Here is an 11,045-nt window from a genome sequence, read left to right as displayed (position 1 = left end):
AAGATGAAGTTCAAATATGGAGAGCACCCAGCACAGTAGGTGTTCAACAAACGTGCATTTCCTCCTTTCTTTCTGTTGCTTATAAAGTGTTAGGTGTTGCCCTGGCCGGTTTGCTCAGTGGTTAGAGTGTCGGCCCCGCGGACCTGAGTCCCGGCTCCGGTTCCTGATAAGGGCACATACCTCGGCTGCAGTTTGTCCCTGGCCACAGTTAGGGTCGTGTGGGTGGTAACCAGTCGATGTGTCTCTCTCACATCAATGTTTCTATCTCTCTCTCTCTCTTCTTCCCTCTCTCCCTCCCACTGTGTCTGAAGATAAATGCAAAATGTCCTCGGGTGATAATAAAACATTTAAAAATAAAGTGTTAGGTTTTGCAGGGCAGGACCTGCGCTCACTGGTCTAAGACCTTGACATCTCCATGCCTCATTTTGTCCTCTGTAAAATAGGCGGCAAAGGCCCAAATTGTGGGGACAAGTGCCTTATTACTTCATTTAGGGAAGGGAGGAAGAAAGGGTAAAGGTAGAAACCAGGATGCTACAGCATCCCTCAGACCTGGGGACCTGCAAAGACTTTCCCAGGATATAAGATTGAAATTTCATGACAGCAGAGACTCAACGGTGTGGGAAAGCAGGAGACAGTGAACGTACGGCACGGTGACTCGGGGAAAGGACGAGTGTGACTGCCTCAGCCCCATGTCCCCTGTGCATCTCTGGACCTGTCAGCTCCCACTCTGGGCCTCAGTTTCCCCGTGAAAGTGGGAGTCCTCATTCCACTCCATGCGAGCTGTGAGGATACGCAAGACGCTGCCTGTGAAAACCAGTCTGGTCCCAGCACCCAGCAAGGGCTCGGCAAGTGCTGTCTGTTGATACCGTCCTTATTGTTACTATTTTCCAACGAGTCGCTGTCTTTGGGCACTTATCTCCACTGGGCCTCAGTTTCCTCCTCTGCAAAGGGGGAGCAGCAACCCCTCCCTTCCAGGGTTAGGGTAAGAATGGCGAGCCCACAGATGGAGGGAAATCAGAAGCAATTTGACTGTTGTTGGCACTCTGGAAACAAGAGCCCTCTAATCGGAGCACAAGAGCTGGACCTAGAATGGAAAAGGTCCTATGTATGAGACTGAGTCTCCTCCTGGGCTCGCTGGCTGCCTTCTCCCATGTTCCAGATTTGATCTCCCAGGTCACCCTGGAGCGCGGGTCCCCCGCCTCAGCTGCTCATGGAACCATGAAGTCTTGAATAACATCCCTATCTCAGGTTTTCCTCTGTTTGACTTGTCGATCAAATGGCTTAACTGTCCCACCTATTAATGTAACTGGCAATTATTTACTTTGGAGAGCCCTGAAAGACACCACCAGATTGCAGAATTTTGAATTCTCTAGAAACCCATCATCCGGTTGCACGTTTCCTTCTTGCCACGCTATAAAAGAGGCGCCTCCTCCGCAGCGGCCAGCAGTAGAGGGCTGCGGAGACGGACAGCCGCCGGAACGGAGCAGCCCAGGTGAGACCTGCCCGGTCGGCTCCCGCTCTGCAGCGGCTGGCAGGGGTGCCAGGCTTTCTGCTGAGGGGTGGGCACTGGCTGACTTCACTTAGGATCACTCATTGGGGGTCTTCTAAAGGAAACGGGGCTGGCTATTCTAGGGGCATGGGGATGGCCATTCACTCCGCTTCCCTGGAAACCAGTAATGTCGATACAGGAATGTGGGAATGTGGCACAGGGAATGTGATGGTGAGGGGAGGCGTGTGGCTGCAGGTGTGCACCACGAATTCTCTCACAGGCTCACCCTGTGTACCCAAAGTCAAATCTCTGTGGCACGAGTTTCAACTTGTGGCTGCCGCAGTGGATTCAGACCATCATCCACAAACCTCCTAAAATCCACCCAATTTACACATTTGGATGCATTTTTTTTTTCCGGAACTAGGGTCTTTAGCTTCCATGGATTCATAAAAGGTCTGTTTCCCAAAGGACCCCATTCAGGGGGCCCACTCCCCAGCGAGGCCACAGCTGGCTCTTTGGACCGAAAGCTTTTCAATTTCAGTTGGCCACAGCAACGATGCTGCTTTGGCCCAATAGGCCAGTGGGTGTAATTTTGCCTCAAGCAGCCAGGCGGCCCCAAAGTATAGGGACCAGGTCCAGCTTTGGACACCTTTGCTAGCTGCTAAATGAGTCTGTGAGAGGGTTGGTGATATCGAGAGGAGACTGGTGAAAGTGGAGACAGATGGCAGGGGTCCCCCAGAAGTTCATCCAGGTCAGTCTGAGGGGAAAGAGGGAGAAGAGACAGGCATAGAAAAGTGTGTGTGTGTGTGTGTGTGTGTGTGTGTGTGTGTGTGGAGGGGGCAGGTTCAGAGACCTACTTTCAACCACAGCTCTGTTATCCATTTGTTGTGTGACCTTGAGACTGTCACTACCTTTTCTGGTCCCCTGATTCTCCTTGTGAAATGAAGACTTTGAATGGCCCAAGATCTCCTCAACACTGGTCTGGATGAGATGGTAGCTCTGACCATATGATCCCTGATGGTTTGTGTCTTGCAAAGGCTTCCACACAGCATCGCAGGCTGAACCCAGACCAAAGGACTTAACAGGGATGGTGGCGAAACAGTTTGGCTCCTCAGCCACTAGCGTGTTTAAGTTTTTTATTTGCTTTGTTTAAAGAGTAGGAACTAGGGGCAATGATTGAAGCCACTACAAGCAAGCGCCATTAGAGAGTAAATCTGATGGGCACTTAATTGAAACAGAAGCCTGTGGGTCCAACAGATCTGACTTGAAATCCTGTCCTCAGGTGTACTTTGACCTTGGGGGAAGTTACCTAAACTCACTAGACCCCCATTTCCTCACCTGAGCAATGCAGACAATTAGCGCCACATCTTAGGGTGCAGTTAAGGTGAAAACAGGTACCGAGTGTGCAGAGTTCACCCTGATGCCTGGCACAGAAGAAATTCTGAGTAGTGTCAGCAATTGCTATCCTCTGCCGGTGTTCTGAGGGCCGGGGTGGGTGGTGGATAAATTTCTCTCTGGTATCCATGCCACAGTGGGCCTGTCATTCTGTCCACAGACACCAAGGAGAGAAGATGTTTCAAGCTGGGGGCCTCATTGTCTTCTGTGGGCTGCTGGCCCAGCTGGAAGGCCTATACTTGCCTGATGCCATTACCCTGCCCCGGGATCTGCATCCACAGCCGGTCTCAGATCTCATTACAAACTTGAAGACTGGTAAGTGAGTCTGTGACAGCCTCCTTTAGGGGTGTGTGTGTGTGTGTGTGTGTGTGTGTGTCCAATCATGGGGGTGGCCAGGGATGAATGAGGGAGAGGGGGTGAGGATCTGAAATTGTCAAATCTGACCCCTAAGAGCCCCATACCCATTTGCAGCTCTCAGCGGAAACCTGCTCGCTGGAGGGCTGTTGGATGATCTCACACAGCTTCCTCTGCTGGACAGCCTGAAGGGGGAGGCTGGCACTTCTGGTGGCATGGTTGGTGGCCTGGTTGGTGGCCTGCTTGGGAAAGTGTCTTCAGGGGTCTCTCTCCTGACGGACATCATTGAGTGAGTAGCCCTAAAGTAGGACCTTGGTCCCCACCAGAGAAGTCCCTTTGGATATATGTTGACCCCAGGCAGTGGCCCTGAAGAGGGAGGGGTGGTCTGAACATGAGGCCAGGACTCGGTCTGAGACCCTTCGCACAGTCTGGCAGGGAACACCAGTCCTCTTGAACCAGTAACTGCCCTCAGTCCTGAGGCATATCCTGAGTCCCCAGCACCATCTGTAACCCTCATGACAACCCTTGGAGGGCAATTCAATAATCCTCACTTTGCAGATGGGAGACAGGAGAGATGCAGAACAGGCTCCACCTCTGATTCACTCGGTTCCAAAGTCACAGTTTTCCCCACCACACAGTGGTGATTCTGTCCTCACCTTCAGAATCCCTTAGAACACAGGTGGCCGTCAATGGTAGCAAGAAACTGTAAATCACTGTCTTCAATTACATCGTCAACATTATGTCCATGGAATGATCTAATACGGTGTTTCCTGCGAGACATCCGAGAGCTTGCTAAGCAAGAAGGAATAATGGAAGACGTAATGCAATGAGCTGCAGAGCCTGGGTCCTTGATAGGCTGGATTAAAGCCATTTCCAAGATTCCCACCCATGCTGGGGTTTAACCCTGATTTGAAGACAGAGAGATAACCCTGAGTTTGATTTCCAAATGCACCATGTACTTACCGGATGACCTGGGACCAGGCCCTCAATCTCTCTGGGTTTCTTAGTCCCACTCAGTTTCTCTATCTACAAAGTAAATATTATGGTATCCACAGAGAAAAAGTGTTGGGAGGACAGAGCGATGTAATCACCTGGCACAGGGGCTGACTCAGAGAAGAGGCTCACTTCCATCTGCTATCCTCTCTCCCTGACTTCCTGCTCCTCAATCTCCATGATGAACACTGTTAATTAACCTGCCATCAAATGTCATGGCAGGACAAGCGATTCCTACCCATAAATATTTATTAAAAACTTACTCTGCTTGCCCATACAGCATCCACTCATCCACTTACCCATCCACCCATCCATTTGTCCATCTTTCCTTCCATCTAACCACCTACTCTTCCATGCATCCATTCACACATCCATGTACTCACCTGCTCATCAATCCACAAAGTCAACCAATATGGATGGAGTAGCCCCTTTCTTTGTAAGGCCCTGGACTGGCATACAGAATGCAAATATAATTCAGACAGAATACAGTCTCTATCCTAGAATACCTCACAAACTTGACTTGAGGAGAGAGCCATGGGTATGTCAGCATCTGGCCCGGTGCAGAGGTTGGGAAAACTGATGCAATGCAGAACCCATGTGGTTTTGCCTAAAGACGCCCCTTCTGTCTTCCCTACCCACCTCATGGGGAGCTCCACCTCTGGGATGGGTACAGTTGGGCTAAAGCTGGTTTCTACTTTTGGAGCTAGAAGAACTGATGTTTCTCCCTTCATATCCTGGGCAGTCTGCAGATCACTAATACCAAGATGCTGGAACTTGGCCTTGAGCAGAGCCCCGATGGCCATCGTCTCTATGTCACCATCCCTCTGGGCTTGGTCCTTAATGTGAAAACGTAAGTGGGCCCCAAGCTGGAATGGGAGGGTGGCTTACCAAACAAGGCTGAATGACCATGGGTGGCCAAAAAGGGGGTGTTGGAGTCTAACAGACATAAATCTCCAAGTTCAGTTAGTTTCCTGCTATCTTCAGTGACCTGGAGTCACTTGGGAAACTCACTTGACCTCTTTGAGCCTTGGTTTCCCCTACTGGGAAATGAGATGAGTTCAGCTATGGGCCAGATGGAGTGAGGTGAGGCTGGCGTTCCTGGCAAGGAGAAAAGCCTCCTCTTCCTTGGAATGTGGTGGGGCCACTGTCTCCTCTGCAGGCCCCTCGGGAGTGTGTTAAAGCTGTCTGTGAAGCTAAACTACACAGTAGAAGTCAAAGCTGTGAGAAATGAACAGGGGGAGACTCACTTGGTTGTTGGCAACTGCGCTCACCGCCCTGGCAGTCTGGACATCTCACTGCTTAATAGGTAAGGCCAGAGCGGGGGCTTCACCTGCCCAGAGACAACAGGCCAGGATGATGGACAGATGGTTGGAAACATAGACAATGGGAGAATGGATGAGTGGGAGGATGGAGGGTGGGAGAATGAAAGGATGGGAAGATTGATGGGAGGGAGGGAAGACGGAGGGATGGGTGGATGGATGGGTGGATGAGTGGGTGGGTGGATGGATGGATGGATGGATGAGTAAATAGATGGGTAAATAGTGACTTACATCTTCTGAAGCTGGACTTACCAATTTTATGCTGGATCAGGCAACAAGAAATCTGAGTTCAAGCCCCATCTACTAGAGGTCATGGGGAGGGGTGGAGGGCTTCCTGGGTAAACCTGGACAGTACTTCCCCAAACTGTGAGATCAAGCTGCATTGGGGTTATTGACGGATAACCCACCAGGATAGTAGGTGTGAATGTGCTTTGTCCTACTGAGGGGCAAAATAACTACGGAACCTACCTGGGTTACTCATTCTGGTTGTCTGTCACAAGACAGCCGTGCACAGTGCAGCAGGAGTCGCCCCATCATGCTAACATGTACTGAGCACACGTGTGCTCCACGTGTGTCATCTCATGAATCCTCATGACAGCGACACACCAAGCTGTTTCATTTGTGGGTTCTACAAAGTCTCACTGGGCTCTTGCTATATACTGGGACTGCGTTTACTCTATGTGTGCCACTCTGTGTGTTCTGTGTGGGCCATCACTCCCTCTGGACAGTCCCCTTAGTGTTTGCCTGCATGTGGGTGTGGATGGTCAAGGACTGGTTTCAGTTACTTAATGCTGAGATTGTGATGGGCCTAGTGGCCCCTCCGAAACCTTCTCCACACCAACCCCAGACCCTGTGGCTTTTCTCTTTCAGAGTTGGTTTACTCCCCATTCAAAACCTAGTTGACGAGTTCAGTGGGGTCTTGACTAAAGTCCTTCCTGAGCTGGTGCAGGACAGGGTAAGTGGGTAAAAGTGGTGCTCCTAGTCCTTGGGTCTTAGTTTCTCAGGCTGAAAGAGGCCCCTGGGATGCTCTTTTCTGAGCCCATCAGTTTGATAAGTAAATTTGATCCATGTCTATTTGTCCATTGATCCATCTTTCCAGTTTCTTCTTTCCATCCTTCAAATGAATTGATTGGTTCTTGCCCTGGGCCAGGCCCTGAGTATGTCCACCCTACAGCTACAATGGATTGGCCTTGCCTAGATAAGCTTCCAGTCCACCCCAACAATGGCTGCAGACCAGTGCTCTTACAGCCTGTGCTTGGATGCCTCCTCTAGCCAGAAATGCACTCTTCCCAGAGCAGTCCACCTCCTTAGGGATCGCTGTTGTGTCCCAGAGTGAACACTGGCTCGCTGTGCGATTGGGCACTTTCCACACGTGCCTTCAGCTTCTCCTTCTGCCCAGGGGAAGTGTGAACATTTACCTGTGGAAATGCTCAGAAACAAACACTCTCAGACACAGAGAAATGATAGAAAATCTGCCCCAGAGAATTCATCCTAAAATGCTGCTGCTCCCAGGGTAACTCCCCTCTCTGCCCCTGGATCAGGTGTGCCCTCTGTTCAATAAGATTCTCGAGGGATTGGACATAACACTGGTGCATGCCATCACGCGTAAGTACCTGCCCCCAATCCCTCTCACCCCCCTGCAGCACCGGTGCTCGCCCCCAGGAGCACTGCACTCCCGGAACACATAGATCCCTCTAGCCACAACTCTCTCCATTTCCAGTTTCCTTTTGCCTTGAATTATAATGTCAAGGTATAGACCCTGTCTCCCCCCATCAGCCCTGACACAGAACAGCTGGGCTGGTTGGTGGACGGAGGCATTGCCCCTGCCAAGCCCGGCCTTGGTCAGACCTCCAGAGTTCCCATTCCCGGCCCCGGGCCTCAGGGGAAATGTGGGGTATTCCAGATTCCTTCACACTGAGACCATCACTCAGGTCTGCAGTGGTTGTCTTTTCATTTTCCAGACAAACTGATCCATGGGCTGCAATTTGTCACCAAGTTCTAAGCCTTCCAGAAAGGGACCTGGCCCCTGCTGAGCTGTGAGTGCTGCTCCCACCTCCCCAGGGTTTGGGGGCTACTCCTCTTCCCCTTGTAGAGGCTGCGACAGTAACATCCAAAGAGAGACAAACAGCCACATTGACAAGCACAGATGTGCACAGAGAAGTCCACAGAAATGCTGATATGTGGAGAGACACAGGTGGCAGCACAACATAGTCAGAAACAGAAACACGCATGGTCATGGGTGCACACACACACGCCCAAACACGAGTTCACTCAGACAGACACACACTGTTACACCAGCACACTCGCACATGCGCACACATTTGCAAACAAACTCACTATGCACAAGTGCCCATGGATACACAGACACACACTCACTTGAACGCATGCACAAGGAGCCCCCTGACCCCAGGCCTGGGCTCCCCTTGTGGCTGAGACAAGACCCCTAGCCCCAAGGTGTCAGCCTCCTTCCTCTCTCTGGAGGGTTTGATGATGGGCCAGTACCAACAAGAGTCAGTGACTTCGAGTCCCCATTCTGATCGGGGTCTTCTCCCAACAGAACCATTTTCTGCTGCTCAGTCCACTCCCTGTCCAGCTTCTGAGGACTCACAGAAGGCTGCTCATGTCCTGGACACTGTTTGGGAACCAGAGCAGCCTTCTCTCCAAGGAAACTGCCCCCCTCCTTTCCCACCACATTCTACGTTCCTCACCAAATAAAATCGCTCCTTGTCTGCACAGGGGCCTTGTCATTCTTCACCATCACTTGAGGGCTCATAATTTGGAAGAAGCCCTGGCCTGAGTGGTTGGGCCATAGAACAGAGTTTGGACCTTACAGCGGAGATCCTAACGGTTTTCAGCAGGACCGAGAGATGTTCAGATGGATGTGGATTTCAGAGGGACTGCTCTGGGGTCTGTAGAATGGGTGGGCAGGACGTTAGGGGCAGATGTAACATGCCGGGCAGAGATGATGATGACACACAAGGTAACCACACAAGTAAAAGTGGTGGATTTGAGAGGTGTTCAGGAAGTGGGCCTGGATGGGTGTAGATGAGGGAGCAGGTGGGGCTCCTGTCCATGTCCCAGGTTGGGGATCCCAAAGGTAACTGTAAATGTGGGAGGATGAGTTGATTTCAGCAGGACGATTGTGCGGTGGCCACACTGCACAGAAGTGCCTGAAAGACCCCGAGAGAGTGTCCAGGAAGCTGACGGATACGCAAGTCATCTCCACTCCTCTTTGCTCACTTGCAACCAGTCATACTGGCCTCTTATCTGTCCTCAGAGCAAGAGGATGATAGAGATGACAAAAAGGAAGTGAAGGAGGAAGGACAAACTGGTCCAGAGTGCTCATAGCTGAAAGGCTCGAGGAAGTAGGGATAGAGAAAGGTCATTGGCATTACATGTGAAAAGATTGTTCATGCTTTGGGTGAGAGCCATAGTTTTGGAGAAAGAAGACTGATTTAGAGGAAGAAAGAAGAGAAAGGGACTAAGGATGTTGAGATTGTTAACACAGATAAGATTTATGAAACACTAAAGGCAAGAAGGAAGAAAAACAGGGCTATCCAGAATGGTGAAGGTTTCCCTTCAAATAAAAATTAAGATGTCAGTATTGTTTGAGATCCTACAGGGCTAGCCCAACCCTTTCACTCCACACATGAGGGTGCTAAGCCTTGGGGTACACGTGAATGACTTGTACAAGGTTACAGAGTCAGAAAAAGGCAAATCAAGGGCTGAAACATCCCAGACTTCACAGAAAATCTTGTCCCTTGATCTTTGGGAGACCCCATTGACCTTGTGAAAATGAGCACATTCAGTTGGTGTTTCGCAGCCCCTGCCAAATATGTGTCATCATGTCCAGACCCACTACTGTCTGTACCTACTATTGCCCCCAACCAACATGACATCGTGGGAAGACAGTCCCAGAGTTCAGAGTTCAGAGTTCAGAACTACAAGAAGGTTAACTGTAGGAAACCAGCAGGTGTCTCCTGGTGAGGACTTAAGAGAGGAAGCATCTTCCACACTCACAGAAGTAGATCTTTGAGCCTAGGGTGAGTAAATGCCATAAACAGCTGTATGATCACTGTGAATGTCTATCTAGTTAGTACCTGAAGTACAGAGGACCTTCCTGAATGGGAACCAGCTATCAGGAACTGATTGGGTTAGGAGGGGATCCAGGCATTAGCTAACTTCATGTCCTCTTGGGGCAGGCACTAGGTCAAGACTGAGAGTCCTCCTTGGCTGAGGCTCTAAGTGTTGTGGCATGACAGAGTCAAAGAAAGATGACTAGAGAATTGAAATCCAAATAAGAGCCATTTATTAGCCAGCATCTGATTCTGAACACCCCTGTAACAGAGTCTCCAGAATCAGCCTCGATATGCTTTATTACATGCCTTTTATACCTTACAGCAAAAGTTTAATGATATAAGAAAATAGGATCTTCTTGATATAATGCCCAGGGCTACAACAATGCTGTATAGAATTAGTTTGCTTTGCGGGTAACAGGAACACCCAGGCACACCCAGGAACACGCAGGAACACCCAGGTATTTCAAGGTGCATTAGGTCACATTTAGTCACGAGCTGCACAGACACAATACAAGCCTAATTCCTTGAGACTGTGGGGGAGGTCGAGTCTCTGACTCAAGACCTCCAGGCTCCATGGACTCTGTCAAACATGTAGCCGGCTCCCAACAATTTCTTGGTTCAGGGGTCTTTACAAAACAGGTTCAGCTAGACGGCACAGTGACTTTCCCAATCACCAATTATGGAGCTTTAAACAAGTCTGCACAATAATTTACCAATCATCAACTATGGAGTTATAAACATGCCAGCACACAAGAATCAAGATGGATAAGGAGAGGCACACACACCTGGGACCATCAGAATTGTCCTGCTCCCCCTTGACCATGGTACCAAACTGCATTCCTTCCTGGACACACATCCACTGCCCACGTCTGGACCATTTTCCCACTGTTCCCAAGACTTCTTCCTGTAGCTCACAGATGAGTCTTCCCCTCCCCTAACAACTTCAATTCCTAACTGACTAATCTAAGACTCCCCTGGATACAAAACAGTCTGAGAGGGGCAGGTTAATGAGAACACATTTATGACTTTTTTTCTTAATCCTCACCTGAGGATATTTTTCCACTGATTTTCAGATAGAGTGGGAGGGAGGGATGGAGAGAGAGAGAAACATCAGTCTGAAAGAGACACATTTGCTACCTCCCACACGACCCTGACCAGGTCCGGGACCAAACCGAAACTGAGGTGCCCTTGACCGGAATCAAACCCTCAACTCATTGGTCTGAGAGGCGATGCTCTAACTGCTGAGCCAAACCAGCCAGGGCACATTTATGACTTTTAAATAGAGACAACATTTTAACATTTAAAAAAAACTCCCTAAGAGGCCTTCCAGTCAAGATGGCAGCTTAGGTAAACGCAGTATCGCCTCCTCCCACAACCACATCAAAATTACAACTAACTACAGAACAGCTATCCTTC

The 11,045-nt window shown here is 50.0% G+C and overlaps 1 protein-coding gene across 1 annotated transcript; it reads left to right on the top strand.

Moving 5' to 3' along the window:
- Positions 1–3,060: 3,060 nt before the first annotated feature.
- BPIFA1 (BPI fold containing family A member 1) lies at positions 3,061–7,552 on the top strand. Its single transcript, XM_036244726.1, has 7 exons — positions 3,061–3,199; positions 3,356–3,527; positions 4,974–5,081; positions 5,391–5,537; positions 6,421–6,505; positions 7,092–7,155; positions 7,512–7,552. The coding sequence occupies exons 1-7, from the start codon at positions 3,061–3,063 to the stop codon at positions 7,550–7,552; spliced, it is 756 nt and encodes a 251-aa protein (XP_036100619.1).
- Positions 7,553–11,045: the final 3,493 nt, after the last annotated feature.

The sequence above is a fragment of the Molossus molossus genome, unplaced genomic scaffold, assembly GCF_014108415.1.
Source record: "Molossus molossus isolate mMolMol1 unplaced genomic scaffold, mMolMol1.p scaffold_m16_p_6, whole genome shotgun sequence".
Classification (NCBI taxonomy): domain Eukaryota; kingdom Metazoa; phylum Chordata; class Mammalia; order Chiroptera; family Molossidae; genus Molossus; species Molossus molossus.
This window is presented reverse-complemented; position numbering and strand designations above follow the sequence as displayed.

Excerpts from the sequence above, each read along its gene's own strand:
- BPIFA1 (XM_036244726.1), top strand. The coding sequence starts at position 3,061 with ATGTTTCAAGCTGGGGGCCTCATTGTCTTCTGTGGGCTGCTGGCCCAG. Across the intron at positions 3,528-4,973 it reads CTCCTGACGGACATCATTGA|TCTGCAGATCACTAATACCA; the intron begins GTGAGTAGCCCT and ends TATCCTGGGCAG. Across the intron at positions 5,538-6,420 it reads GACATCTCACTGCTTAATAG|AGTTGGTTTACTCCCCATTC; the intron begins GTAAGGCCAGAG and ends TTTCTCTTTCAG.